Below are 26,023 nucleotides of genomic sequence, written 5' to 3'. Positions count from 1 at the left end.
CATGGACAGTGACCCAAGCTGGGAATCGAACCTGGTCCCTGGCGCGGTGAGGCAGCAGTGCTAACCGCTGTTGCGCTGAGTTAAACAAGCCAAATAAGTGTAACCTAGTAGATACCTATTGCTGATTAACTAGGTGAGGTAAGAGGGTTGAGCTTCACTGAAAAGCGAGCTCTTTCCTTACCCCTTCCTACTTGTGCAATTAGATGCAGTGAGGTAACGTCTCAGCTTATGTCTGAAGCCTGAAGATGGGCCGAGTGGCCTACTCCTGCCCCTACATTTTATGCTCTTCTGACCTTGCGTGAGCCTTTGGTACATCTGGTTTGATACAACATGAGTGACTGTTCAAGAATTCCCACAGCCACTTTTTAACCCTGGCCAGAAGGAGAGGTGGGAGAAAGGCTAACTGCATTCCTAACAGGAATGTAGGACGCTGGTCATCCACTCCTCAACTCCAGGTCACAAGACCAACACTGACACGGAGATCGCTGGAAACTCATCGGCTCACTATCTTTCAGTAATCCTCAGTGCCATTGAAGGAATGAATTCAGGAGAGGATTTCAGTGAGTTTTGTGCGGTTAGACTTGATATGAAAGAATAAACCTGTGGAACTATTAGATAAAATACAGGAGAGTGTGATTGACAACTGATTGTGGGGAAGGACCTTTATGTGGACTCTGCAAGGTGAATGATGTGAAATATTGAGGGCGCCTGTCATTGGAACTGTGCACAATTCCAGCATGTTCCACACAAATCAAATTTTAATATTTAAAAGGACAAGCAGTCAGTGAAATGGGAGTTAAATATTAATTATCGCTTTCCAATTCAAATATTTATTTTACATGATGAAGTCTATTTTTAAAAAACAAAGCTAGTTTGCAGTTGAGGTCCCAAAAAAAGATTAAAAATGTATTTATTTACCCATAATGCTTGATCATTCCATAATGCTGAACTATATTGTATCCTTTAACTCTCCCAAACCCCTCAACCTTCCCATAACCTTCAACCCTCTCGAACCCCTCAGCCCTCCCAAACCCCTCAATCCTCCCAAACTTCCTCAATCCTCCCAAATCCCTCAACCCTCCCAGAACCTTCAACCCCCCCCAAACCTCTCAACCCTCTTGAACCCCTCAGCCCTCCCAAACCCCTCAACCCTCTCATAACCTTCAACCCTCCCAAACCCCTCAACCCTCCCAAACCCCTCAACCCTCCCATAACCTTCAACCCTCCCAAATCCCTCAACCCTCCCATAACCTTCAACCCTCTCGAACCCCTCAGCCCTCCCAAACCCCTCAACCCTCTCATAACCTTCAACCCTCCCAAACCCCTCAACCCTCCCAAATCCCTCAACCCTCCCAAACCCCTCAACCCTCCCAAACCCCTCAACCCTCCCATAACCTTCAACCCTCCCAAACCCCTCAACCCTCCCAAACCCCTCAACCCTCCCAAACCCCTCAACCCTCCCAAACCCCTCAACCCTCCCATAACCTTCAACCCTCCCAATCGCCTCAGCCCTTTCATAATCTTCAACCCTCCCAAACCCCTCAACCCTCCCAAACCCTTCAACCCTCCCAATTGCCTCAGCCCTCTCATAATCTTCAACCCTCCCAAACCCCTCAACTTTCCCAAACTCTTCAACCCTCTCAAACTCTTCAAACCTCCCCTACTCCTTGATCATCACACACCCCTTGACCATCCCATACTTCTCAACAGCCCAATACCCCATGATCATTAATTACACGCATCATGGAGTTTCAATGCATTAGTGGTGACCCCTTTTAAAAAAAATCTTCAGGGGCTTTGACTGAGGAGATGCTGTTTGCTCTCTCAGTGGAAAGTCACGAGGTTAATCACAGGACAAAGGGGTTCAGACAGAGGTGAGGAGAGCTTGCTTCATTCAGAGGGTTGTGAATCTTTGGAAATCTCTACCCCAGGGGGTGGGGGATGGTCAATGCTTTGTCTTGGATGAGATTTTCCAGCCTCCTCCAGTCCCGTTGATATCCACGGCATTTTTTGTTGCTTGCCTGTACTGCCGCTTGGGAACTTGTCGCCGGGGCTGGGGTACTGTTTTTGGTGTGATTGGAAGATCCCATCAGTCGGAAGGATGAGAAAATCCCACCCGATGAATATGTTCAAGGTTGCTAGTTATCCTGGAATTGAGGGATATGTGGATAAGGTAGGGAAGTGGAGTTGAGCAGAGAAAATCAGTCAAGATATTAAGCAACGGGTGAGCAGACATGAGGACTTACTGGTACTCTTATTCCTTATGCTCTTCAAAATGAGAAGAGATCGCCTCTCTTCATTTATCGTAAGTCGAATCATCCTTTTTATTGGCACTATTCCCCCTGTCCTACCCCACAATCTGTGCTTTGTATTCGGTGAGGCAGGCTGACTTCACCCCATGACTCGTTTCCCCGGTTTCAATTAAGTCAGCGTGTGAAAATGTACCTTAAAATTACCCAAATGGCTTTTGCAAGGCGCTTCCAGGCGATGACTAAATGGCACTAACCCAATCAAGCTGCTCAACTCACAGGGAGTTCAATTCAAAATGTCTCGTGGTTTCAAATTTATTTGAAGAAACAGGGAGTGTTTATCCATTCTGGGTGAATTGAGTAGGTGGAATAGAATATAAATACCTAATGAATGTTTTGGTGCTGTCTGACTGCTGTGCTGTTACACACAACATGACCTTGAATGTTCTTTCTCTTCTCTTTCTCCCTCTGTAACTTCACCGGCTTTTCGGAATTTTCTGAGATGAGGTTGAGGGGATCACCCGATGCTCCACCCTGGTCACCAGTCTTCATATAAAGGTTTGCAGTGTGTGAGGTAGCCATTCAGCCAGTCATGTCTGTGCTGTCCCTCTGCTGGAACAATTCACTGCCTCATCTTGTGCCTTGCACTGCGTCAAATAACCAGGCTCGGGCGGACAAGTGGCGAGTAACACTTGTGCCACACAAATGCCAGGCAATGACCATCACCAGTAAGAGATTCTCTGACCGCTGCCCCTTGATATTCAGTGGTGTTACCATCACTGAATCCCTCACTGTCAACATCCCTAAGGGTTACCATTGACCAACAACTCAACACAACTCGCCACGTAAACACAGTGGATCCAAGAGCAGGTCAGAGGCGAGTAATTCATCTCCTGATTCCCCAAAGCCTGTTCACCGTGTAAAGGCACAAGTCAGGAGTGTGATGGAATACTCCCCACTTGCCTGGATGGGTGCAGCTCCAACACTCAAGAAGCTCCACACCATCCAGGACAAAGCAGCCCCACTTAATTGGAACCACATCTACAAACATCCATTCCCTTCAACACCAATGCTCAGTAGCAGCAGTGTGTACCAGCTACAAGATGCACTGCAACAATTCACCAAGGATTCTGAGAACCATAGAACCCTGACATAGAGCCCCACAGTGAGAAACAGGCCCTTCGGCCCATTGACAACAATCCCACCCAGGCCCTATCCCCATATCCCTACACATTTACCCTCTAACCTACAGAGCACCTTCTTAGACAGCACCTTCCAAACTTACGACCACTTCCATCCAGAAGGACAAGGGCAGTAGAAACATGGGAACACCACCACCTGCAGATTCTCTTCCAACCCACTCACTATTCTTACTCGGAAATATATCGCCGTTCCTTCACAGTCGCTGGGTCAAAATCCTGGAATTCCCTCCCTAACGGCATTGTGGACCAACCCACAGCAAACTCAATTTTTGCTTCACCCAACCTTATCTTCAAGTGATACCTACACATGGATCACTCTTTCAGTCAGGGTCACTGATCTGACCTGTTCCTTAACCATCTTTAGGATGAAATGTTAAGACTAAGTTCCCCCTTAGACGAATATGGAAAATCCCCAAGGCCACTGTTTTTGTGCTATAGGGGAGGAGGGTTCTGCTCAGGGTCCTGGTCCAGTATTCCTCAAACAGCATCTCAAAGAGCAGGTTATTTGCTCATTGTCACATTGTCGTTTGTGAGAGCTTGCTTGTTTTCTAATCGGCTGTTGCGTTTCCCTACAGTCTAACAATAGCTGTTCTTTGAAAGGCGCTCGATGTTCTGTGGGATGCCTGAGGTTGCGAAAGGCGCTAGGGCAATGCAAGATCTGATTTTTTGAAGTGCTAGGTGGAAGATTTAGGTTCTGCGGAGGTTATTTTTCCAGGAGGCGGGAGGGGTTTGTGGTAAGAGTGCCAGTAGTTTTTGATCTTGGTGAACAATAGGGCAATTTCTCTCACAGGGGGACAGTGCAGGCACCGCCTGGATGGATGAACCTCGCTGTGGCTGTTTGAGGGTGGGTGGAGCCCCTGGGCGGACCAGGGGGAGGTGGTTGTGGATAGACTATGGACTGAGCGGAGCTGTGTGATGGAAGCAAAGGAGACACATTGCAGCGAGGCCATGCACTGACCTGTCGGTGAATGATGGGATTTTGGGGGTGACGCAGAGGGCAAAGAAACTCTGCCCAAACCATGGGCCAAAAGAGGGAACATTCCGAGGGGCAGTGGCATAATTGGATAGCTCTTTCAAAGAGAGGGCACTGGCACAATGGGCTGAATGACCTCCTTGGCTGAATGGGCGGGATTTTACGGATCGGATGAGACTGGAAATTCCCACCCAAGAACAACAGAGATTTCCGTTTTCGGACCCTCACCCGCCCTGATACTATGGCGGGCAAGGTGGTAGAGTTCTGGCCAATGAGTCTATGAACTAGGTCTGCTTGGTCTTTGTAGACTATTTAGAATCCCTACAGCGCAGGAGGAGGTCACTTGGCCCATCGAGAATGCACCAACAACCACTCCACCCAGGCCCCATCCCCTTAATCCCACATATTTATCTTACTAGTTATCATGACAATAAGGGGCAATGTAGCCCGGCCAATCCACCTAACCCACACGTCTTTGGACTGTGGGAGGAAACCGGAGCACCCGGAGGAAACCCACGCAGACACGGGGAGAACGTGCAGACTCCACACAGACAGTGACCCGAGATCGGAATTGAACCCGGGTCCCTGGCGCTGTGAGGCAGCAGTGCAAACCACTGTGCCACCGGTGCTGTCCTTAACCGTGAGCACTGGCTGAAATGCTATTTAATTTTGGTGTGCAATGATTGTGGAGCAAGTTAAGAATAGCCAAAACGGCACTGTCGTTACAAAACACAGTGCTTTTGTGAAATTCCTGTCTGACATTTTGGGAATTAGGAAAAAGGGGGAAGGGGAGGAAATTAAGAGCATAAAGTCCATGAACACAGTTTCTGGCAGTCTGTGAAGATCAGCCTCCCACTAATTTATTGTACAGCACACGAACAGACCCTTCAGCCCTCCAACTCTGTGCCGTGGGGAGTTAGAAGGGATGAGTTTGCACTTACAGGCTGCTGCCGATAAGAATGTTTTTATTAACTCGTTGCCAGAGCTGGATTAGCCAGACAATGAGGTGAACGTTGATTGTAGTTTGCAGTCGCTTAATACCTTTCATCCCTGCTTAAGATTTCTGCACCCAGGATTCTTAAAGACGCAGTCACAGGGCACGCTGTCGGGAAATTGATCAGATCTCAGTTGGTACGTGACACACAAGAAGTGCTTGCATTTCTGTAGCGGTTTGTACAACCTCAGGGCATTCCAAAGCGCATCACAGTCAACGAGGTACTTTTGCGAAGTGTAATCGCTGTTGTAACACGGGAAACGCAGCAGCCAATCTGTGCACAGCAAGATCCCACAAACCTGAGCAGAGTGGACCTGCGGAAGATATTTCCATTAGTCGGAGAAACTGGGATCCGAGGACACAGCCTCACAGTAAAGGGACAACCCTTTAGAACTGAGATGAGGAGGAATTTCTTCAGCCAGAGAGTGGGGAATCTGCGGAACTCTTTGCCGCAGAAGGCTGTGAAGGCCAGGTCATTGAGTGTCTTGAACACAGAGATAGACAGGTTCTTGATTGGTTAGGGGATCAGGGGTTACAGGGAAAAGGTGGGAGAGTAGGGTTGATGAACTTATCAGCAAGGATTGAATGGTGGAGCAGATTTGATGCCCCAAATGGTCTAAATCTACCCCTCTGTCTTATGGTCAGATAGCAAGACCATGACAGCCAGGTGAACTGTTCTTTTCGGGGTGGGTTTCCAGGTCAGCTGCACTGCAGATCACAGTGACAAATCAGTGCCATACTTTACCAAACATAACCATGGCCATTCCAATGGAAACACATGGTCACCAACACAAACTGAGAACATGGGACTTGGTGGAGAAAGAATCTGTTCTTTTTGCCACATTGTTTAAGCGATAAAATGCTGGTTTAAGGCAGGGAGACCCTCTGTAGATAGTGATCATTAAATCCTGTGCAAACACCTGAGATACTCTCGGCTTTAATGTGCCTTCCAAAAGAGACATTTCCAACAATGTGACAGTCTTGGTTACAGTGGCCATTATAGAAGTGATGCAGCACTCCCTCAGTACTGACCCTCTGACAGTGCAGCACTCCCTCAGTACTGACCCTCTGACAGTGCGGCACTCCCTCAGTACTGACCCTCTGACAGTGCTGCACTCCCTCAGTACTGACCCTCTGACAGTGCGGCACTCCCTCAGCACTGACCCTCTGACAGTGCGGCACTCCCTCAGCACTGACAGTGCGACATGCCCTCAGTACTGACCCTCTGACAGTGCGACACGCCCTCAGCACTGACCCTCTGACAGTGCGGCACCCCCTCAGCACTGACCCTCTGACAGTGCGGCACTCCCTCAGCACTGACCCTCTGACAGTGCGGCACTCCCTCAGTACTGACCCTCTGACAGTGCAGCACTCCCTCAGCACTGACCCTCTGACAGTGCGACACGCCCTCAGCACTGACCCTCTGACAGTGCGGCACTCCCTCAGCACTGACCCTCTGACAGTGCGGCACTCCCTCAGCACTGACCCTCTGACAGTGCGGCACTCCCTCTATATTGTCCCTCTGAGGAGGGAGGAGGGCTGAATTGGGAGAGTGGGGCGAGGGCTGAATGAGGGTGGTTGAGGGGGAAGGGGGCAATGGTGGGTCTGAAGGGGAAGTGGGCTTGAGGGGAGGGGTCTAAGCAGGGAAATGGGGGGGACAGTCTGGAGACTCAGTGGGAGGTTGGGGTCAGGTCAAATCTCCCTCGTGCCTGCTTGGTATGGGGGTGGGAGGGGAAGTCACCCATTATTTGTGGGTAGCGGGGAGGATGCCCCTCTTTGGTGAAGAGTTGGTGGTGCTGCCCTGGACATGGGTGGGGGCGGCAGTGAAGGGGTGGGGGTTCGGGGATGGGGGGGTGCCACCATTTCATGACCATCTGAATGACTTCTAGGTCACTCTTAACTACAGCAGTCCCAGATTCTTATGAAACTGAGCTCAAGTTCCTAAACTGTATTGGTCAGATTTGAACTCATATTCTTGGAATGATAATTCTCACATCACAATTATAACACTGTCACCCACTGTGATTTGATCTGAGATAATATCTGCCGGACAATAAAGATCCCACGAACCTGGTATCCAGGACAAATTCATTATCCCCCACCCCCCACAACCCACCATATCCCCCTCCACAATCAACATTCCCAAGAAACAGATGAACCACACGTTCGTCTCATATTCCAGACAAAGGGTTATGTACCGGTTGGGAGGTCAGGAGTTCAGATCCCATTGCAGCGTATTGTGAAAGTAAATTCAATTAATCTGATAATTTGTGGATTGTGACCTGAGCACAGCTGTAAAAAAAACCCAACCAACTTGCTCCAGGGGGAAGGAACCTGGCACCCTGACTTAGTCTGGGCTGATATGTGACTCCTTCCCACAACACCATGGTTGCTCAGTCTTCATGCTGTTTGGGATGAGTAGCAGATACAGCCTGCCGCTGTGACCCTCTTCTCTGGAATCTAAATTGCCTGTGGCAAAGGGATTTATCCCTAAATGTTTGGAACATTGAGGTGAAGTTCATTCATCGCTTCCCTGTCACCAACCCACGAGATCATCACTGAGCTCAGGAACTGTGTAAAAGATCGCAGACATTACAAATTCTACCCCTCAGCACCCACCCCCGCCAAACCCCCCTTCTTATTTGCTCAGTGATGAGGTGCCAATTTTTCTGAATTATATATTTAGACAGGATTAACAGCGTGGAGTCATACAATGCAGAAAAGGCCCTTCAGCCCACTGAGCCTGAACTGACAATAACAACCACTAAAGTCGCACTAATCCTATTTTCCTGCACGTGTCCCATATTCTTGAACGTTATGATGTTTCGAGTGCTCATCCAAATACTTTTTAAAGGTTGTAAGGTTTCTGGCCCCACTACCTTCCCAGGCAGCGCATTCCAGATTCCCAACCCTGACTGAGTAAAAACATTATTTTCTCAAATCCCCTCTGAAACTTGTGCCCCTGACCCTAAAACTATATCCCCTCCTGACTGACCCCTCAACCAAGAGAAACAAACTTGTTAGGCATGACCTCCCTCTGTCAAAGCCGTGCTGACTATCCCTATTGAACCCATGTCTTTCCAAGCAGATACTAATCCTCTCCCTCAGAATTTTCTCCAATAGATGATATTATTCAACTCAACAGTCCACATCTTCGGCTCACCACACCAACATATTCTTCTCTTCCTTTCTCCCTTGTGTGTTTATCAATCCATGCTATTCAGTTCAACCACTCTCTGGTGGTTGCAAGTTCCATGTTCTCTGGCTCAAAAGGTTTCTCTTGAATTCCTGTTTGTTTTTTTTAGTTCTTTGATGGGATGGGGAACATCATTGGCAAGGCCAGCAGTTGTTCTCCATCCATAATTTCCCTTGAAACTAATTGGTGTCCAAGCCCATGCCGGAGGTCATTGAAGAGTCGACCACATTGCTGTGGGTCTGGAGTTACCAGCAACTTCCCAAAAACATATTTGTGAACTGGGTGAGCTTTTAAGACAATCAATAACAATATTATGGCCCCACCACTGAGAATAACATCCAATTCAATATTTATTAATTCAATTTTATTCCATCCATGCCCTCTGGGTTGTTAGTCCAGTGAAGTTGCTGCTTGTGACAACACTGTGTCTTTAAGAAATGTAGTTGTGTCATGTTTCTTGTGCAGGATGTGTTTTAGCAGTCAGCTTGATTAACAGTGCTGCTTTGTTTGTACCCAGCAGCCCCTTTGTTACTGCAGCAGCATAACTGGTCTTAACTTTTGGAATGTTTGTTTTAATCTGGACGAATGCAGGGTTGTTATGTTTGTGTCTTCCTCTGGGGTTTTTCAGAGTAGGGCTTGATTCGGGTTTTGACAGGGAGAGTCATGTGATTAGGCAGGGCGTGGCTCACAGTGGAATCCAGCTGAGTTGCTGCTTGGAACCTGTAGAGAGAGAGGAAAATAAACTCTCTGTCCCTGGAAATCGGAGACTGGGATCTGCCAGAAAATAGCTCTCTTTCTCTGACATTCTGCTGCTTGAAGGTCGATCTTTCTCTGGAAATTGCTGTATGGGAGTCAGAAGGCAGGTATCTTTCTGTATCTGTCTAGAGAGGTTAGAAGATTGGAAATCTAGCATCCATGTGTGAATATCTCTTTTTGATGCTATTTGGTTCTAAAGTGGGATTTATGTCAATGGGGATATTGCTTAAATTATAACTATGAAGATAGATCGCTGATAACTGTCAAGTTTAAGAATTTTACCTTATAGAAGTTAAGGGAATTATTTTTCTTATATTCTAACTGTATTCTTAAATAAAGTCTGTTTTAATAGAAACTACCTAGTGGGCCAAATAATCAACCTGGAGCAGAACACCTTATTCTCACACTAATGCCAAAATCAAATAAAGTTGGGGTCTAGTCAAACTTAGTAATATGCCTTGGAGTTTCTGATCTGTTCCCTAACACACCATCTCCTCTCCCTGATCCATCAATGGTGATTTTGTTTTATTTGTTCCTGGGACATGGGTGATCGGTGTCGCTGGCTGGGCCAGCATTTATTGCCCATTCCGAAGAGCATTTAAGTGTCACCACATTGCTGTGGTTCTGGAGTCACATGTAGACCAGACCGGGTAAGGATGGCAGATTTCCTTCCCTGAAGGACATAGGTGAACCAGATGGGTTTTTATGACAATTGACAATGGTTTCATGGCCACCATTTAACTATTTATTTTGATTCCAGATTTTTTTTGAAAAAATGGATTCAAATTTCACCATCTGCCATAGTGGGATTCAAACCTGGGACCTCAGAGCATTACCCAGGGTCCCTGGATTACTAGTCCAGTGACAATAATACTAAACTACTGCGTTCCCTGTGCTTCAATCTCACCCACAAATTGCAATCTTTCCGACACCAACCCTGCTAAATTCAATCGTGATCTCAAAGCCCTCCATCAGGTCACATTCAGCCTTCTCTCTCAGAGAAATTAAACCCAGCCTGTACAATCTACTCTGTTAGGTATAACCTCTTGAGTTCTGGTAAAATTTTAGGAAATCATTTCTTGCATCTTCTCCAGTGAATGTATGTACTATGGTGACTGGAACTGCTCACAGTCTGTGCACTAACTGAGTGACAATGTCAAATTTGAATAGAATTATGGGGTGATGGAGGAAAAGACAGGAGACTGACACTAAGTCATGATGCTCATTTGGAGAGCTGATGCAGACACAGGCCCTTCGGCCCTCCGAGCCTGCGTTAATCACGTTGCCCTATCTAGACCAACGTCTGCATCCCTCTATTCCTGTGTCTATCCAGATAAGTCTTAAATGTTGCTAATGTATCTGTCTCAACCACCTCACTGGGCAGTGCATTCCAGGTCCCCACCACCCTCAGTGTAAAAAGCCTCCCCCGCACATCTCCACTGAACCATTTCCCCCTTAGCATGAACTTGTGCCCCCTTGTAATTGTCTTTTCTGCCCTGGGAAAAAGCTTCCAACTGTTCACCTTATCTATATCCGTCGTAATTTTATAAACTTCTATCAGGTCACCCCTCAGCCTCCATCTTTCCAGGGAGAATCATCCAAATTTATTCAATCTGTCCTCATAGCTAATACCCTCCATACCAGGAAACATCCTGGTAAACCTTTTCTGTACTCCCTCCAAAGACTCCATGTCCTTCTGGTAGTGTGGTGTCCAGAATTGGACACAATATTCCAAATGTGGTCTAACCAATATTTTATATAATCGTAACATATAAACTTTTATACTTGATAACAATTTTGAAATGTAGCATTGTTTAATGTAAGCCTGAAAACTGGATGTCCTGTATCACAGAATTAACCTTCTCTTTTCTTTCTCTCCTCTGTCCCAGGATCCCGTCTTCGACAGGAGGATTTCCCGCCCCGGATTGTGGAACATCCCTCTGATCTGATCGTGTCCAAGGGGGAGCCAGCCACGCTGAACTGCAAGGCCGAGGGGAGACCCAGTCCCACCATCGAGTGGTACAAGGACGGCGAGCGGGTGGAGACGGACAAGGACGACGCCCGCTCTCACCGCATGCTGCTGCCCAGCGGCTCCTTGTTCTTTCTGCGCATCGTGCACGGCCGCAGGAGCAAGCCCGACGAGGGCAGCTACGTCTGCGTGGCCAGGAACTACCTGGGAGAGGCGGTCAGTCACAACGCCTCGCTGGAGGTGGCCTGTAAGTACCTGGCGATTGCACGTTCTTGCTGTGTAAAGTTTGCGGGCGTCGTTGTTTCTGTCTCCCGCGGTGTGATTCACGATGGACACTCAACCCTGCCCTAATCTCCAAACTGAAATGTGAAAGCGGGCATTTGTAGCTGTCTTGCTGTTGACTTGGGAGGTGGCACACAGTGGGCCACGGACCCTCAGCTCTCCTGAGAATTTGAACACTGTGCTATTGTTGTTGGTCTGCTTGCTGTGTTTTAGTTGAAGGAAGGGACTCTTTCTACAAGACTCTCATGTGAAGGAGTTCCCTGGAGAGAGTCAATATTATGGTGTCTCTGTGTGAGTAAATATTTGCAGGGTACTTTGGGAGCATGTCGATACTGAGACGTCTCTGGTTCTGTGTCCGTACTTTCAGGAGTCTTTGGGAGTCTCTCAATATTTTCAGAGGCCCCTGGGAATGTGTCTGTACTTATAGGGATCTCTGGGAGTGTGTCTGTATTTACAGGGGTCTCCGGGAGTGCGTCTGTATTTACAGGGGTCTCTGAAATTGTGTCTGCATTTACAGGGGTCTCCGGGAGTGTGTCTGTATTTACAGGGGTCTCTGAAATTGTGTCTGTATTTACGGGGGTCTTCGGGAGCGTGTCTGTATTTACAGGGGTCTCCGGGAGTGTGTCTGTATTTACAGGGGTCTCTGAAATTGTGTCTGTATTTACAGGGGTCTCTGAAATTGTGTCTGTATTTACAGGGGTCTCTGAAATTGTGTCTGTATTTACAGGGGTCTTCGGGAGTGTGTCTGTATTTACAGGGGTCTCCAGGAGTGTGTCTGTATTTACAGGGGTCTCCGGGAGTGTGTCTGTATTTACAGGGGTCTCCAGGAGTGTGTCTGTATTTACAGGGGTCTCCGGGAGTGTGTCTGTATTTACAGGGGTCTCCGGGAGTGTGTCTGTATTTACAGGGGTCTCCGGGAGTGTGCCTGTATTTACAGGGGTCTCCGGGAGTGTGCCTGTATTTACAGGGGTCTCCGGGAGTGTGCCTGTATTTACAGGGGTCTCTGAAATTGTGTCTGTATTTACAGGGGTCCTTGGGGAGTTTGTATTTCCAAGGATCTCCAGAATTGTGTCGGTATTTACATGGGTCTCTGGGAGTCTGACTGTACTAACAGTGGTCCACAAAAGTGTGCCAATGTTTCTTGGGTCTCAGTAATTCTGTATTTATAGGGGTCTCCAGCAGTCCGTCAGTATTTACAAAGGAATCTGGGTATGTGTCTGTATTTCCAGGGATCTCCGGGATTGTGTCTATATTTACAGGCTCGAGGGGCTGAATGGCGCCCTGTTCCTCTTTCTTATGGTCTTGTAAGCGAGTGATATAACTTGAAACTGAGCACCTAATCAACCAATAAAACTTTGTATCCCAAAGCACTTTATATTGAATTGCATTTTTTCAAGATAATCATTGTATTAGAGCAGCGTGAATAGCTGAAGGATAAGCATTGGGCAGCAAATAGGCACGGTCTCCCCCCCAGTCTAATTTCAAAGTAAACCATGGGATCTTCGTCCTCTACACGAGAGACCAGATGGGATCTCTGTTTTAACGTCTCATTGCAAAATGGCACGTCCAACAGTGCAGCACTCTGTCTGCATTGCACTGGCTGTGTCAGCCTAGGTTGATATGGTTAAGCCTGTGGTCTGACAGCAGGAACAGGCCTGACGGGCTGAATGGCCTCCTTCAGTTGCTGTGCAGGAGACGTTTACCCTGCGCAAGCTCTCACATTATATCTGCTCCCTGACTGCTACGTAATAAAGTCACATATTCCAATTGCTTTGCTGTTTCTCTCTCTCTTGAGGAGAAGGGTTTTGTTTACCTTCTGCGCCCCCTCATCCACCCATTCTCCCCAACCCCCCCCCAAATTCCACCCGCACCCAGTGCCTCCACAAACATCCCAAGTCCTCCGATATCCAAATTTCCACTGATACTTTCCACAGCGATTTTCAATAAACAGAGAGTTTTGTTTGAGCCGGGCTGTTGGGTTCGATCTGAACTTACTCCAGCTGGCTGGGGGGGTCAGGCAGGAGCACAAGTCTGGGGGGGAGGGGGGAGGCAATTGGAAAAATAGTAAGAGTGGACCTTGGAGCTGGGACTCATTAGGGGAGATCAGAGGGGCCAATGAAATCGGAGAGTGGGTAGCTACAAAGTCCGACCGCTTCTAAAACAACACAGCCTCCATCCTGACGCTGCCATCTCCATTTACATTATTCTGACTTTATTTTTTTTTTAGCTACGGCTGATTAAATATTCTGTGGGGATTTTTTTGTTTGGACTGGGGGAGGGGTTGTGAGTGCGGAAGCTGTCTCTCATGCTCCCTGGTGTACCCACGTGGCTAAAAAGGGTGGAGATGGCGGATGTAAAATAGTCCCGCCAACCTCCCTCCCCCCCCACCCCCAGCCTCCCCCCCCGCCAGGTTCGGTTTGATGAGCAAGTGACTCTCACCCGGACGTGCTGGGCGGCATTCCGTTCTCACCAACACGGACCAGACCGGCTCGTTCAGTCTCCTACGCAAGGCCTGGGATCTTGCTGTGCTGAAAATGGCCGCTGACGTGCCGGTCACTGCACTTGGTTGCACACGTGAAGAGCATCTTTTTTTATTCCTTTGTGGGACACGGGTGTCGCTGGCTGGGCCAGCATTTATTGCCCATCCCGAGTTGCCTGAGGGTCGTTGAGAGTCAACCACGTTGCTGTGGCTCTGGCGTCACATGTCGGCCAGACCGGGTAAGGAACGTGAACACACATTGTGACAGCCATTCCCTGATTTATTCCTCAGGGCAATGCCTTGCCTAATCAGAATCAAGCAGCCTGGTGTAAATTTCAAACAGTACTTGGCAGTTAACTGTCAGTCAACTGGTGCATTATCCATTGCAGGGCCTCTACCATGAAACCATAAAACATAGGAGCAGAAATAGGCCATTTAGCCCATTGAGCCTGGCTCTGTTATTCAATGAGATCATGACTGATCTAATGTGATAATCTTCAATTCCACTTTCCTGCCTTATCCCCATATCCCTTACTGATTGCAAATCTGCCCACCAATCAGAATCTATTTGCCAAGCAATCAATGCTTTCTTCTCACATAACATGAATTGTTGTTTTCCCCTTATATTTGTATTCTTGCAAAGTATCCTGATGAGTGCAAAATGAAAAGTTTTGATATGCTTGTTTTTTTCAGTAAGATACTCTTCAAACAGTGTTTAGTTCAGTGATTCATCAATTCTTTTAAAAGGGAAGATAGTTGATTGGATCCTTTCTTTCTACATAGCTCACCATCATTCACCCACCTTCTCCCCATATCCCTCAGTCCCACCCATCCACCTTCTCCCCATAGCCCTCAATCCCGCCTATCCACCTTCTCCCCATATCCCTCAATCCCACCCATCCACCTTCTCCCCATATCCCTCAGTCCCATACATCCACCTTCTCCCCATATCCCTCAATCCCACACATCCGCCTTCTCCCCATATCCCTCAATCCCACCTATCCACCTTCTCCCCATATCCCTCAATCCCACCTTCTCCCCATATCCCTCAATCCCGCCTATCCACCTTCTCCCCATATCCCTCAGAGCCATACATCCACCTTCTCCCCATATCCCTCAATCCCACACATCCGCCTTCTCCCCATATCCCTCAATCCCACCTTTCCACCTTCTCCCCATATCCCTCAACCCCACCTTCTCCCCATATCCCTCAATCCCGCCTATCCACCTTCTCCCCATATCCTTCAATCCTTACAGATCCTCTGCTCTGTCTCCAATGACTCATCTAACTATCTCTTGATCACATTTCCACCTTCCGCTTCAATGTCACTCTCTGCTAATGTGTTGCCGTGGAGTTGCTACCCTTCGAATGACCTCCACTCTTGCTGCTTACTTGTTCATTTTAAATGAAAACAGAGAGTGCTGGAGAAAGCAGCCAGTCACTCAGCCTAGCTGGGGAAATCAGTCAGGTCAACGTGTGTAACCCCGGGGTTTGAACCCTTCACCTCAGTGAACAACTTCTCCAGATGGAGTTCCCTTCCTGATCTTGGCGGCTCTGTCTGCTTGCATTTGCTGACTGAACGATGTGATGTTTTGATGTGTGTCTCAGTGCTCTGTCCCTGGGCATTGTTGTTTCCAGCTGTAGTCACTGCGACAAGTGTGCTGCCGAGTGGCAGATGAATTCACCAGAAGAGAGGCACTGGTTTAGTTGATCAATTATTGTCACAACTTGGCTTACATTAACACTGCAATGAAGTTACTGTCATCACCACACTCTGGCACCTGTTCGGTTACACTGAGGGAGAATTTAACATGGCCAATGCACCGAGGTAAACTAAGGTTACCAAAGTGGGCAGCAGCAGCACGGCGACACAGTGGGTTAGCGCTGCTGCGTCACGGCGTCAGGGACCCGGGTTCGATTCCCGGCTTGGGGCACGTGTGGAGTTTGCACATTGTCCCTGTGTCTGCCTGGGTTTTCTCTGGGTGCTCCGGTTTCCTCCCACTGTCGAGAAACATGCTGGTTACATGAATTGGCAAGGCTAAGTTTTCTCTCAGTGTACCCGAACAGGCACCGGACTGTTGCGACGAGGGGATTTTCACAGCAACTTCATTGCAGTGTGAATGTGACACTGATAAATAAACCTTTTTAAAGGGAAACTATGCACCTTTCATCAACTCAGGATGTTCCACTGTGCTCCCATAGAAAAAGGAGCAGGAGCAGGCCATTCAGCCCTTCCAGTCTGGCACATTGTTCAATCCCAATCAATCAAATATTTTTGAAGTGTAGTCACTATTCTGATGTAGGAAATATGGCAGCCAGTTTCTGCATAGCAAGATCCCACACACCACAGTGAGCTAAATGAGCAGATAAATTATTTTTCGTTCATTCGTTGGAAATGGGCGTCGCCGGCTGGCCAGCATTTATTGCCCATCTCTCGTTGCCCTTGGAGGGCAGTTGAGAGTCAACCACATTGCTGTGGCTCTGGAGCCATATGTAGGCCAGACCAGGTAAGGACAGCAGATTTCTGCAGATAAAGGACATTAGTCAACCAGAGGGATTTTCCAAGCAATCAACAATGGTTTCAAGGTTATCAGTAGATTCTTAATGCCAGATTTGTTTTATTGAATTCAAATTCCACCATCTGCCATGGCAGGATTCGAACCAAGGTCCCCAGAACATTAACTGAGAAAGAATATAGTGATTTGGTTGAGGAATAAATATTGACCCAGGACAGCGGTGACAACTCCCACACCAAATCGTGGCCGGGTTATCTTCAATGTCCAGCTGGGAGGGCAGAGGTTTTGGTTCAATATCTCATTTAATTGACAGCACCTCTTAACAATGCCGCGCTCCCTCAGTACTGCATTGGAACTGCTGGACTGGAACTCAAGTACTCGAAGGGGGAACCCTTCCTCCTGCAATCCACAGCTCCGAGCGGCAAAATATGCAGCAAATATTGGTTGACTGGAAGCGGTTACTGGAATGGTGGCCATTGGAGAACTAAAATGAAACAAAAGGTAGAACTTATGTTGGAGACAGACAGACAATGAGGCAGGGATAGAGTGTGGTCAGTACTGGATAGCGATCAGGAACAGGAACCCTGGCTGAGTATGTTTGGATCTGCACTATAGGATCTCCACCACCTCCCCCCCACCCTGCAACTCTCCCCCCCCAAACTCTACCCCCCAACCCAACCCCCCCCCAACACCTTTCCCCAAATCCCCCCTATCCCCCCTCAACTCCTCCCCCCAACTCCCCACCCAACTTTCCCCGCCCGCCGCAATTGACACTAGTTATACCACACCAGTTGATATTTGGTGTGCTACAAAGACTCAATACTCTGACTGTGGCGAGATTGGGGAGTTGACGGTCTAGTGATGTTATCAGTAAACTTTAATGTAGGAACGCAGCAAATGTTCTGGGGATCGGATTCAAATCCTGCCAAGGCAGATGGCGGGAATTAAGTTCAATTAAAATATCTGGAATTAAGAATCTACTGATGACCATGAAACCATTGTTGATTGTGGGAAAAACCCATCTAGTTCACTAATGTTCTTCAGGGAAGGAAATCTGCCATCTTTACTTGGTCTGGCCTACATGTGACTCCAGAGCCGCAGCTATGTGGTTGACTCTTAACTGCCCTCTGAAGTAGCCTAGCAAGCCACTCAGTTCAAGGGCAGCTAGGGATGGACAATGAACGCTGGCCAGCCAGCGACACCCATGTCCCATGAATGGATAAAAAGAATCTGTCCGATCATGGCGTACCAAAATAAAATGGTCCTGTTAAGCGATGCTGTGTTTCTGAAGCACAATTTGATATTTTGAGTTTAGTTCCTCCCTCTCCACCACCACCCCCCCCCCCCACCTCACTCCCCACTCCCCCTCTCACACTGCATGAAAATATAAACAGATATAAACAGACTCTTAGGCTCACTGAAGGATTGACTTCTCCTGAACTTGTTAAGTGGACCGACCACTGCTGGGATTCGGAGCAGATCAGATTCTCAGATGGGGGAATAAAGGGGGGATTGTATTCCTGGGGAGGGGGAGGCAGAGTGACCAAGCAGTCGTGGCGCCAACATGCTGAGGGAACAGAAGAGGCATGTGGGCTGTGCGAGGGGGGGGGTGTTGTTGAGCCTGTCTCTGATCTCGCCTGGATCACTTGATACCCCCAGGGATCCAGCCATTGCTCTGGGTGTTATAATATCTATATTATGTCGACAGCGGCTTGCCATCAACTAGTTGTTCACAGCAGAAGGGGTTGGGATGGGCGGATTGAGGAGACTGGGCAATGTGGTCGAGGGGTGGGATGTGTAGATGGGAAGAGGCAGAGAGGCGAGGAGATGATGTGTGCATTCAGACCTCAATGAAACCCCATAAAAGATTGATGCAGTCAGTATTATGGCTTGCCTCAGATGCACGAGCAGAGGCATCAGATGAGGTGTTGAATGCTATAGTGTTCAGGAGACTGCAAAGGGGAGGGGTCAAGTGTCAAAGGGCAGGTAACAAACCTATCAGCTTTCCCCCTCTTGGAAAGCTAAAGAAAACAATTGAAAAGAAAGCAAAGAGAGAGAGAGGAAGAGGCTGCACAGTTAGTCTGGGAATTAACTGTTCTTTCCCTTGTTGGATGAAGAGGCCTGAATGCAGAGCCTGCTGCTAATTAGCTGGACTAAAGAAATGGACTGAAGAGAATCCCTCACAAAGTGGGACCACAAAACAAATGGAATTTCTCAATTTTGGGGGAGTTAAACTTTTGCTATCTCTTCCTGGCTGCTGTCACTATGAGAGGGTAACACCCCTCCCTTACTCTGAGGGGTGTACGTTAGGTCAATGTCCCTGAACTAAGCTACAAAAGCACTCCTCAACTTAACAAAAAAAAGTAAACCTGTTTATTTTGGTTGTTTTCAATCCCTTTTGCTGATGACTTTATCTGCCTTCTGTGATGTTGTAACAAAGAGATTCAGGGTTCAGTAAGGAGTCAGTGCTCTAAAACCCAATCGTTACAATGTTGGCAGGAACCAGCCCCACGGCATCTCATCGTGTCGCGGAGAAACCCAACTTCATTACTCCTCCCCAGTGTTGTTGGCCAGGGCACCTGGGAAAGAACTTCAGAAAAAGTGGGCATGGGATTGAGGGGTATGGGGAGAAGCTGGATAGGTGGATTGAGGGGTATGGGGAGAAGGTGAGATTGAGGGATAGGGGGAGAAGGTGGGATTGAGGGGTACGGAGAGAAGATAGTTTTGGTGTTTCCAAAAGTTTTGGATTGCTTGAGCACATGATATTTTTATTTCTACCTGTTATTAAATTTCCACAGGTTAAAGGCTTGATTGGAAGGGAATAACTTAATGAAGGTTTAGGTCAGTTAGTTTACCTTGGGTTACACACTGCATCTTGCAAACTGCCCATCCTGCTCAGACTGGATCACTATTGTCTAATAGAGATTGACTAGCCCGGGATGAAGCCACAGTAACATTGCTTTAACCACATACACTAACTTGCGATGAAAATGAATCAGACACAACACGTTACATATGTGTAAATGTAATTAATGAACTCCTCCTGTATTAGGTAAATAAGGGAGTAAGGCCCTCACAGTAATCACAAAAGCCCCCACACGCTGGATTTTTTCATCTCACTAACAAATACAGACAAAGGTTAAAGTTCACATGCCATGCGAATATGAGTATTGAGATCACATGGCCAGTGGCAGTGTCTTATTACTCATCTATTATTTACTAATCAGAATTGCAATTAGCCACATCTGGATTCTCAATTAGCCACATGTGGCTAACTGTAAACATATTGGACAACACAGGCCTGGAGGAAATCAGTCCGCCTTCATTTCCACATAGGCAGGCACTTATTGTTCAAGGAACATGTCGAAATATCCAAGAAATATGAAACACTGAAATTTGTGGAGGAGCAGAAACATCAATAAAAACAAGACCCTTGGCTGTTTCTCAAAATACACAGCTTGAGACTGCACCAAATGAATAATTGTTGGTTATATTTCACAGTGACACTCATGCTGTTTTGAAACGTTTCACCAAAAGTTTAACGGACAGGTACAAAGAAGAAGCTTACAAGACTGATGGGATGTTGGTCTTTTTGATCTCAAGGGATTGACTAGGAACAGGTGGAAGTTTTGTTGAAGTTATATTGTTGTGAAGTTGAGTTTGTGAAGTGTGGTCCACTTTAAAAGCTGGTTTTGTGTCCGTGTTTGGATGTTTAAAATACAGATTGCAACATTTGTAACAAAGACTAAGCATCAGGATTGCCTTGGTAACAGGCTTTGCGGGTTTTGTTTTGAATTTTGACAGCCTCTTAGTTTAAAGAAGACCCTCAGCTGCTAGGAACCTATCAAATTTGAATTTTCTGTTGTTGACAACATCAGACAATCCTGGTGTAGGAAAGTTGATTAGAGAAGGAAGAGCAGCTCCCTGCTAGCTAAAAAAAAATCTCTTCAGAGAACTCTCCATCTATCTAATAAAAGGGTACCAAATCAGAAAACACTTACAGATTGCAGAATCACCAGAAGAACTCCAAAGGTTTTTCCAAACCCAAATAACCTGTTTGTATATTTTTTTTGGGAGTGACTAAATCATTATTTTTTCTCTTGGTAATAAATGGTCCTTGTATTTATTTGAACAGCATTCCAACTGAACTTGACTTCAATTGATATGTTACTTGTTTAGTTAAAGTTCATACCAGCTGTTCACGCCATGCTCCCACTGCAATGAGAGTTTGACACCCGGTCAAATCTCTGTTCACTGCAGTGGGATGGGAAAGTCCTGCCAGTGTGAACAGTGGTAACATTCCAGCCTGAGAGACTGTGTTCGTCAGAGAGTATTAACAGTTCCAGAACCAAAGCTGGTGCTTGGAGTTAAAATACGGATCGACCATGATCTTGCTGAATGGCAGAACAGGGTGGAGGGGCTGAATGGCCTTCTCATGCATTCTGTCATGGAATGGAATGGAATAGCGGGAAATAGTTTAACAGACAATAATTAGTGATATCCGAAACCCTGACTTCTGACATATTATGTTCTTGCAGTGTGACCTCTCTATATGAAACCCCAGCTTTCCAATTTAACCTTCCCATCCCCTTAGCCTGAGCACAGTGACAGATCTATCCTGTGTTGGAACATGGATATCAGTCTGTGATGTCGACACCATTAAAGTGTGCAAAGGAAATCGTTACATGTCATGAAGATGGATTTAAGAGACAGATCAACCATGATTTCATTGAATAGTGGGATAGGCTCGAGGGGCTGAATGGCATCCTCCTACCCTTGTGTTCTATTGTCCTGTTTCTGACGCCTCCTCTTTCCGATCGTTGGGAATGTTTTTGAGCCAGTTCCCTTTTCTGTTTGAACCCTCTGTGCTGACACAATAAAACCATGGGGAGTGACAATTGTCATGACGTGTGTTTCATTGTGTCTCAGCGCTGCTGGGAAGTGATGGGCTGTTGAGGCTTGCTGGGTTTTTTTTGAAGCTCCTGTGTGAAGCTTATTCCCAGACGTCACTCGCAATGTGGTGAACTGACAATTAGCTCATCGTAAATGGTCATTAACCTGCGAGTTCGTAGTGAGATATTCGTCCAGAACCCGTAAATCTTTCAACACAAGACTCGTTGTAAACCATGGTGCGCAGTTGAGAGTGAGTGACTTCACGGAAGTGAATGACCTCACCTTCTCTCACCTCCCCTTTAAGTAATTTAAGGAGTAAGTTAAAAAGTTTTGATGAGGTGGAACATGTTTAAGCAGTCAGTAGTGAACACAAAACCTCAGCAATGACTGCTTTGCTGGTGAGATTCTTGGAAGCTGGTCTTTTCACATTGTAAGAAGTCTCACAACACCAGGTTAAAGTCCAACAGGTTTATTTGGTAACAAACGTGGTGTTTGGTACCAAATAAACCTATTGGACTTTAACCTGATGTTGTGAGACTTCCTACTGTGTTTACCCCAGTCCAACGCTGGCATCTCCACATCATGACTACCTTCTCACATTGACAGCCTCTTGAGTAGGCCAAATTTGGGAGCACCATTGGTAAGGTTGGCATTCATTACCCATCCCTACTTACTCCAACAGAAGTCGGCGATGGACAATCTTGATCCACTGCAGTCTGTGCGCTGTACAAGTTGTAGAGGTCAGGAAGTTCCAGGCCCCCTCCCCCCTGCCAGGTGTATCTGCCACGTTCATTTGTGCTAAAATTGCAAAAGGAAATTGCATCAGAACCAATCCTCTTGATTGAGGGAGTCCGCTCCATGTGACAGTCCCTCCCTGTACGAGGAGGACCTGGCAGTCTTTGGGCAGCACGTTGGCACAGTGGTTAGCTCTGCTGCTTCACAGTTCCAAGGACCTGGGCTCAACTCCTGGCTCGGGTCACTGTCTGTGTGGAGTTTGCACATTCTCCCCGTGTCTGCGTGGGGGTTTCCTCCAGGTGTCCCGGTTTCCTCCCACAGTCCGAGAGACGTGCGGGTTAGGTTGATTGGACGTGCTGAAATGACCCTTGGTGTCCTGGGATGTGTAGGTTAGAGAGATTAGTGGGGTAAATGTGTGAGGTGGTGGGGTAAGGCCTAGGTGGGCTTGTTTTCAGTGCAGGCTCGGTGGCCCGAATAACCTCTTTCTGTAATGTAGGGATCCTTTGATTCTTAGGGTGTAATTTTCCAGCTGCACTCCCCTCAAAACTGGAAAATCCCACCCTTTGCATAGTCCACGCTTGCCTGATACAATTCCCTTGGTGGCTGGATGGGAAAGCTCCCTGCTCAATCTGGAGTATTAGACTATGTATGTTTAAGCTAAAATGAAATGACTACTGACCGTGCAGGTACTATCTGAAAGAAGAGCAGGGGAGATATCTTTGGTTTCCTGAGTTAACATTTATCCTTCAACCAACAAAACAGACGACCTGGTCATTGTTACTGGCTGTGGGATCTTGCTGTGCACGAGTAGACCGTGACATTTTTACATTACGGCAGTGAACGCATTTCAGAAGTAGTCATTGGCTGTGAAATGCTTTGGGATGTCCCGAAGTTGTGCAAGAAACTCCAAATGCAAGTTATTTCATTTTATTCCCCTTCGTTCCAACGAGTGTAAAGCCTGCTGGTTATATGAGACTTCTTTAATATAACCTAGCTTCCGAGCCGAGGTGACCCCAAGGAGGTGACCGTGGTGGTGAGTGATGCGGTTAATGAGATCCAGTGACACTTTGACCCTTCGACCCCCAGCCCCCCTCCCCAGGTTCCCCCCTTCCCTCCCCCCACCTCTCCAACAGCCTCAGCTCAGTTCATTCATCTTTGTTGCCCCACGGGCGCAATGTGCGAGGACATAAGCAGGTGTGAATAACGAAGTTCAAGGAGCTCTCAGTCACGGCTGAGAAGCAGAGACAGTGGCAGAGTGAGATATCTGTTCAAAGAGGGTGAACAGCTGGCTTTCCAGACACAAGCCTCTGTGTTTCGTTGAATGGGCAGGTTTTTAACATCAGTGTGCTCTTTGACATCATCCCTTCGTCTCGTCCCTCTCTCACTTTCGATATCTACTCTTCTTGCTGGTGTCCGACTCTCTGGCGGACAAAGCTCTCCCCTTCACTGAGACACGGGCATTTTATTTATAGACTTGGGTATCTGACACTGTGTTCAACTCACCCACTCACTCACTTGACATCAAGACACTACCCCCCCAGCAAGGATCATTGAGTCAAACAAGAATGGACAACAGCAACTAAGTCACTCCTTTGCTTCCCCCTCTTGGTCTAAGAGTGATGAGGTCAGTAAGCTTAGCGTTCCAACCTAGCCTTCCTGGCCTTTGGATTTCGTAGATTGATTTGATTTATTATTGTCATGTGTAATAGTATACAGAGAAAAGCATTGTTTCTTGCTCACTATATAGACAAAGCAAACTGTTCATAGAGAAGGAAAGGAGAAGGTGCAGAATATAGTGTTACAGCCATAGCTAGGGTGTGGAAAAAGTTCAGTTTAATATGAGGTAGGTCCATTCAAAAGTCTGATGGCAGCAGGGAAGAGAAGCTGTTCTTGAGCTGGTTGGTATGTGACCTCAGACTTTTTTTTCCTGATGGAAGAAGTTGGAAGAGATTGGGCAGGATTTTATAGCCTCACTCAGGCGAAACCGGAAATTCCCGTCTGAGATCAACAGAGATTTCAGTTGTCGGACCCTCACCCGCGCCGATTCCATGGCAGGTGAGGTGGTAGAGTTCCGGCCAGTATGTCTGGGGTGCGTGGAGGTCGTTGAATATACTGGCAGCTTTTCCGAGGCAGCAGGAAGTGTAGACAGCGTCAATGGACGGGAGGCTGGTTTGCGAGATGGACTGGGCTTTGTTCACGACCCTTTTGTAGTTCCTTGCGGTCTTAGGCAGAGCAGGAGCCCATACCAAGCTATGATACAACCAGAAAGAACGCTTTCTATGGTGCATCTGTAAAAGTGAGTGATTACGATTAGTGGTGATGAGTCTTGCACATCTCTCATTTACATTACTGTTACACCAGCGTTGTGCCCTCAGCTACATTAGCTCTGGAATTCTCTCCTTAAACTTCTCCGCCTCTCTACCTCCCTTTTTCTCCTTTGCGGTGCTCCTGAAAACTTTTGGGTTAAACGTTTTGTCAGCTGCTCTAATATCTTCCCATGTGGCTTGGTGTCAAATTTTGCTTGCTCGCGTGCTTGTGAAGTGTCTTGGAAAGGCGCTATACAAATGCAGTTTGTTGACGTTTGAATTGACTCCAGAAGTGAATTGTTTTAATGTCTGAACTTTCAAACCAGCATTTAAAATACACAGTGCACGATGCTGCAAACTTTTCAAACATACTGCGACAGTATGTTTGAAAAACAGAAAGTCAATTGCCACATTTGGGAGGGAGAGAAAAGAATAATTTATCTTATTTTGATAAATTATTATTAAGATAAATTATTTATCTTATTCTGAGCATTTTTCATGACCTCAGATATCATGAAACACACAAAACACAAACAGCAAAGTGTTTTTTTGAAGTTTAGTCACTGTTGTGGGAAACATGACTGGGGAGTTGTACAGAGCAAGATCCCACAATCAGCATCCTGACAATGACATTCAACCAGTTTAGAGATATTGGCAAAGGCATAAATATTGACCAGGACATTTGGTGGGGGGAGGGGGTGACTATTCTGGCTACCTGATCAACCTCTATGTCTGTCCAAGAGGAAGGATGGGGCCTGAGTTGTGGCGCAATGGTATTGTCACTGGACTAGCAATCCGGAGACCCAGGGGTCTGTTCTGGCGACCTGGGTTCAAATCCCACTATAGCAAATGGTAAAATTTGAATTCAATGTAAGTCTGGAACTAAAAGTCTAATGATGTTGGTTCATCTGGTTCACTAATGTCCTTTAGGGAGGGAAATGTCTGGCCCACATGCATATGGTTGACTCTTAAAATGCCCTCTGAACATAAGAACACAAGTAATAGGAGCAGGAGTAGGCCATCTAGTGCCTCGAGCCTGCCCCGCCATTCAATAAGATCATGGCTGATCTGAAGTGGATCAGTTCCACTTTCCCGCCCGCTCACCATAACCCTTAATTCCGTTATCGATCAGAAATCTATCTACCTGTGACCTAAACATATTCAACGAGGTAGCCTCCACCGCTTCAATGGGCAGAGAATTCCAGAGATTCACTACCCTCTGAGAGAAGAAGTTCCCCCTCAACTCTGTTCTAAACTGACTCCCCCTTATTTTGAGACTGAGTCCCCTTGTTCTAGTTTCCTTTCTAAGTGGAAAGAACTTCTCTGCCTCTACCCTATCTAGTCCCTTCATTATCTTACATGTCTCTATAAGATCTCCCCTCATCCTTCTAAACTCTAATGAGTACAGGCCCAATCTACTCAAACTCTCCTCATAAGCTAACCCCCTCATCTCTGGTATCAATCTGTTGAAC

The 26,023-nt window shown here is 47.0% G+C and overlaps 1 protein-coding gene across 14 annotated transcripts in view; it reads left to right on the top strand.

Annotated features, from left to right (window-relative positions):
* The window catches only part of robo2 (roundabout, axon guidance receptor, homolog 2 (Drosophila)), a 509,899-nt gene that overhangs the window by 56,427 nt on the left and 427,449 nt on the right, over nucleotides 1–26,023 (top strand). For all 14 annotated transcript variants that reach the window (XM_080203357.1, XM_080203355.1, XM_080203348.1 and 11 more), the window contains exon 2: nucleotides 11,260–11,586. In XM_080203357.1, coding sequence (XP_080059483.1) covers nucleotides 11,260–11,586 — 327 coding nt within the window. The remainder of the gene's footprint in view (nucleotides 1–11,259; nucleotides 11,587–26,023) is intronic.

Source organism: Carcharhinus amblyrhynchos, chromosome 15 (genome assembly GCF_965287045.1).
Source record: "Carcharhinus amblyrhynchos chromosome 15, sCarAmb.v2.hapA, whole genome shotgun sequence".
NCBI lineage: Eukaryota > Metazoa > Chordata > Chondrichthyes > Carcharhiniformes > Carcharhinidae > Carcharhinus > Carcharhinus amblyrhynchos.
This window is presented reverse-complemented; position numbering and strand designations above follow the sequence as displayed.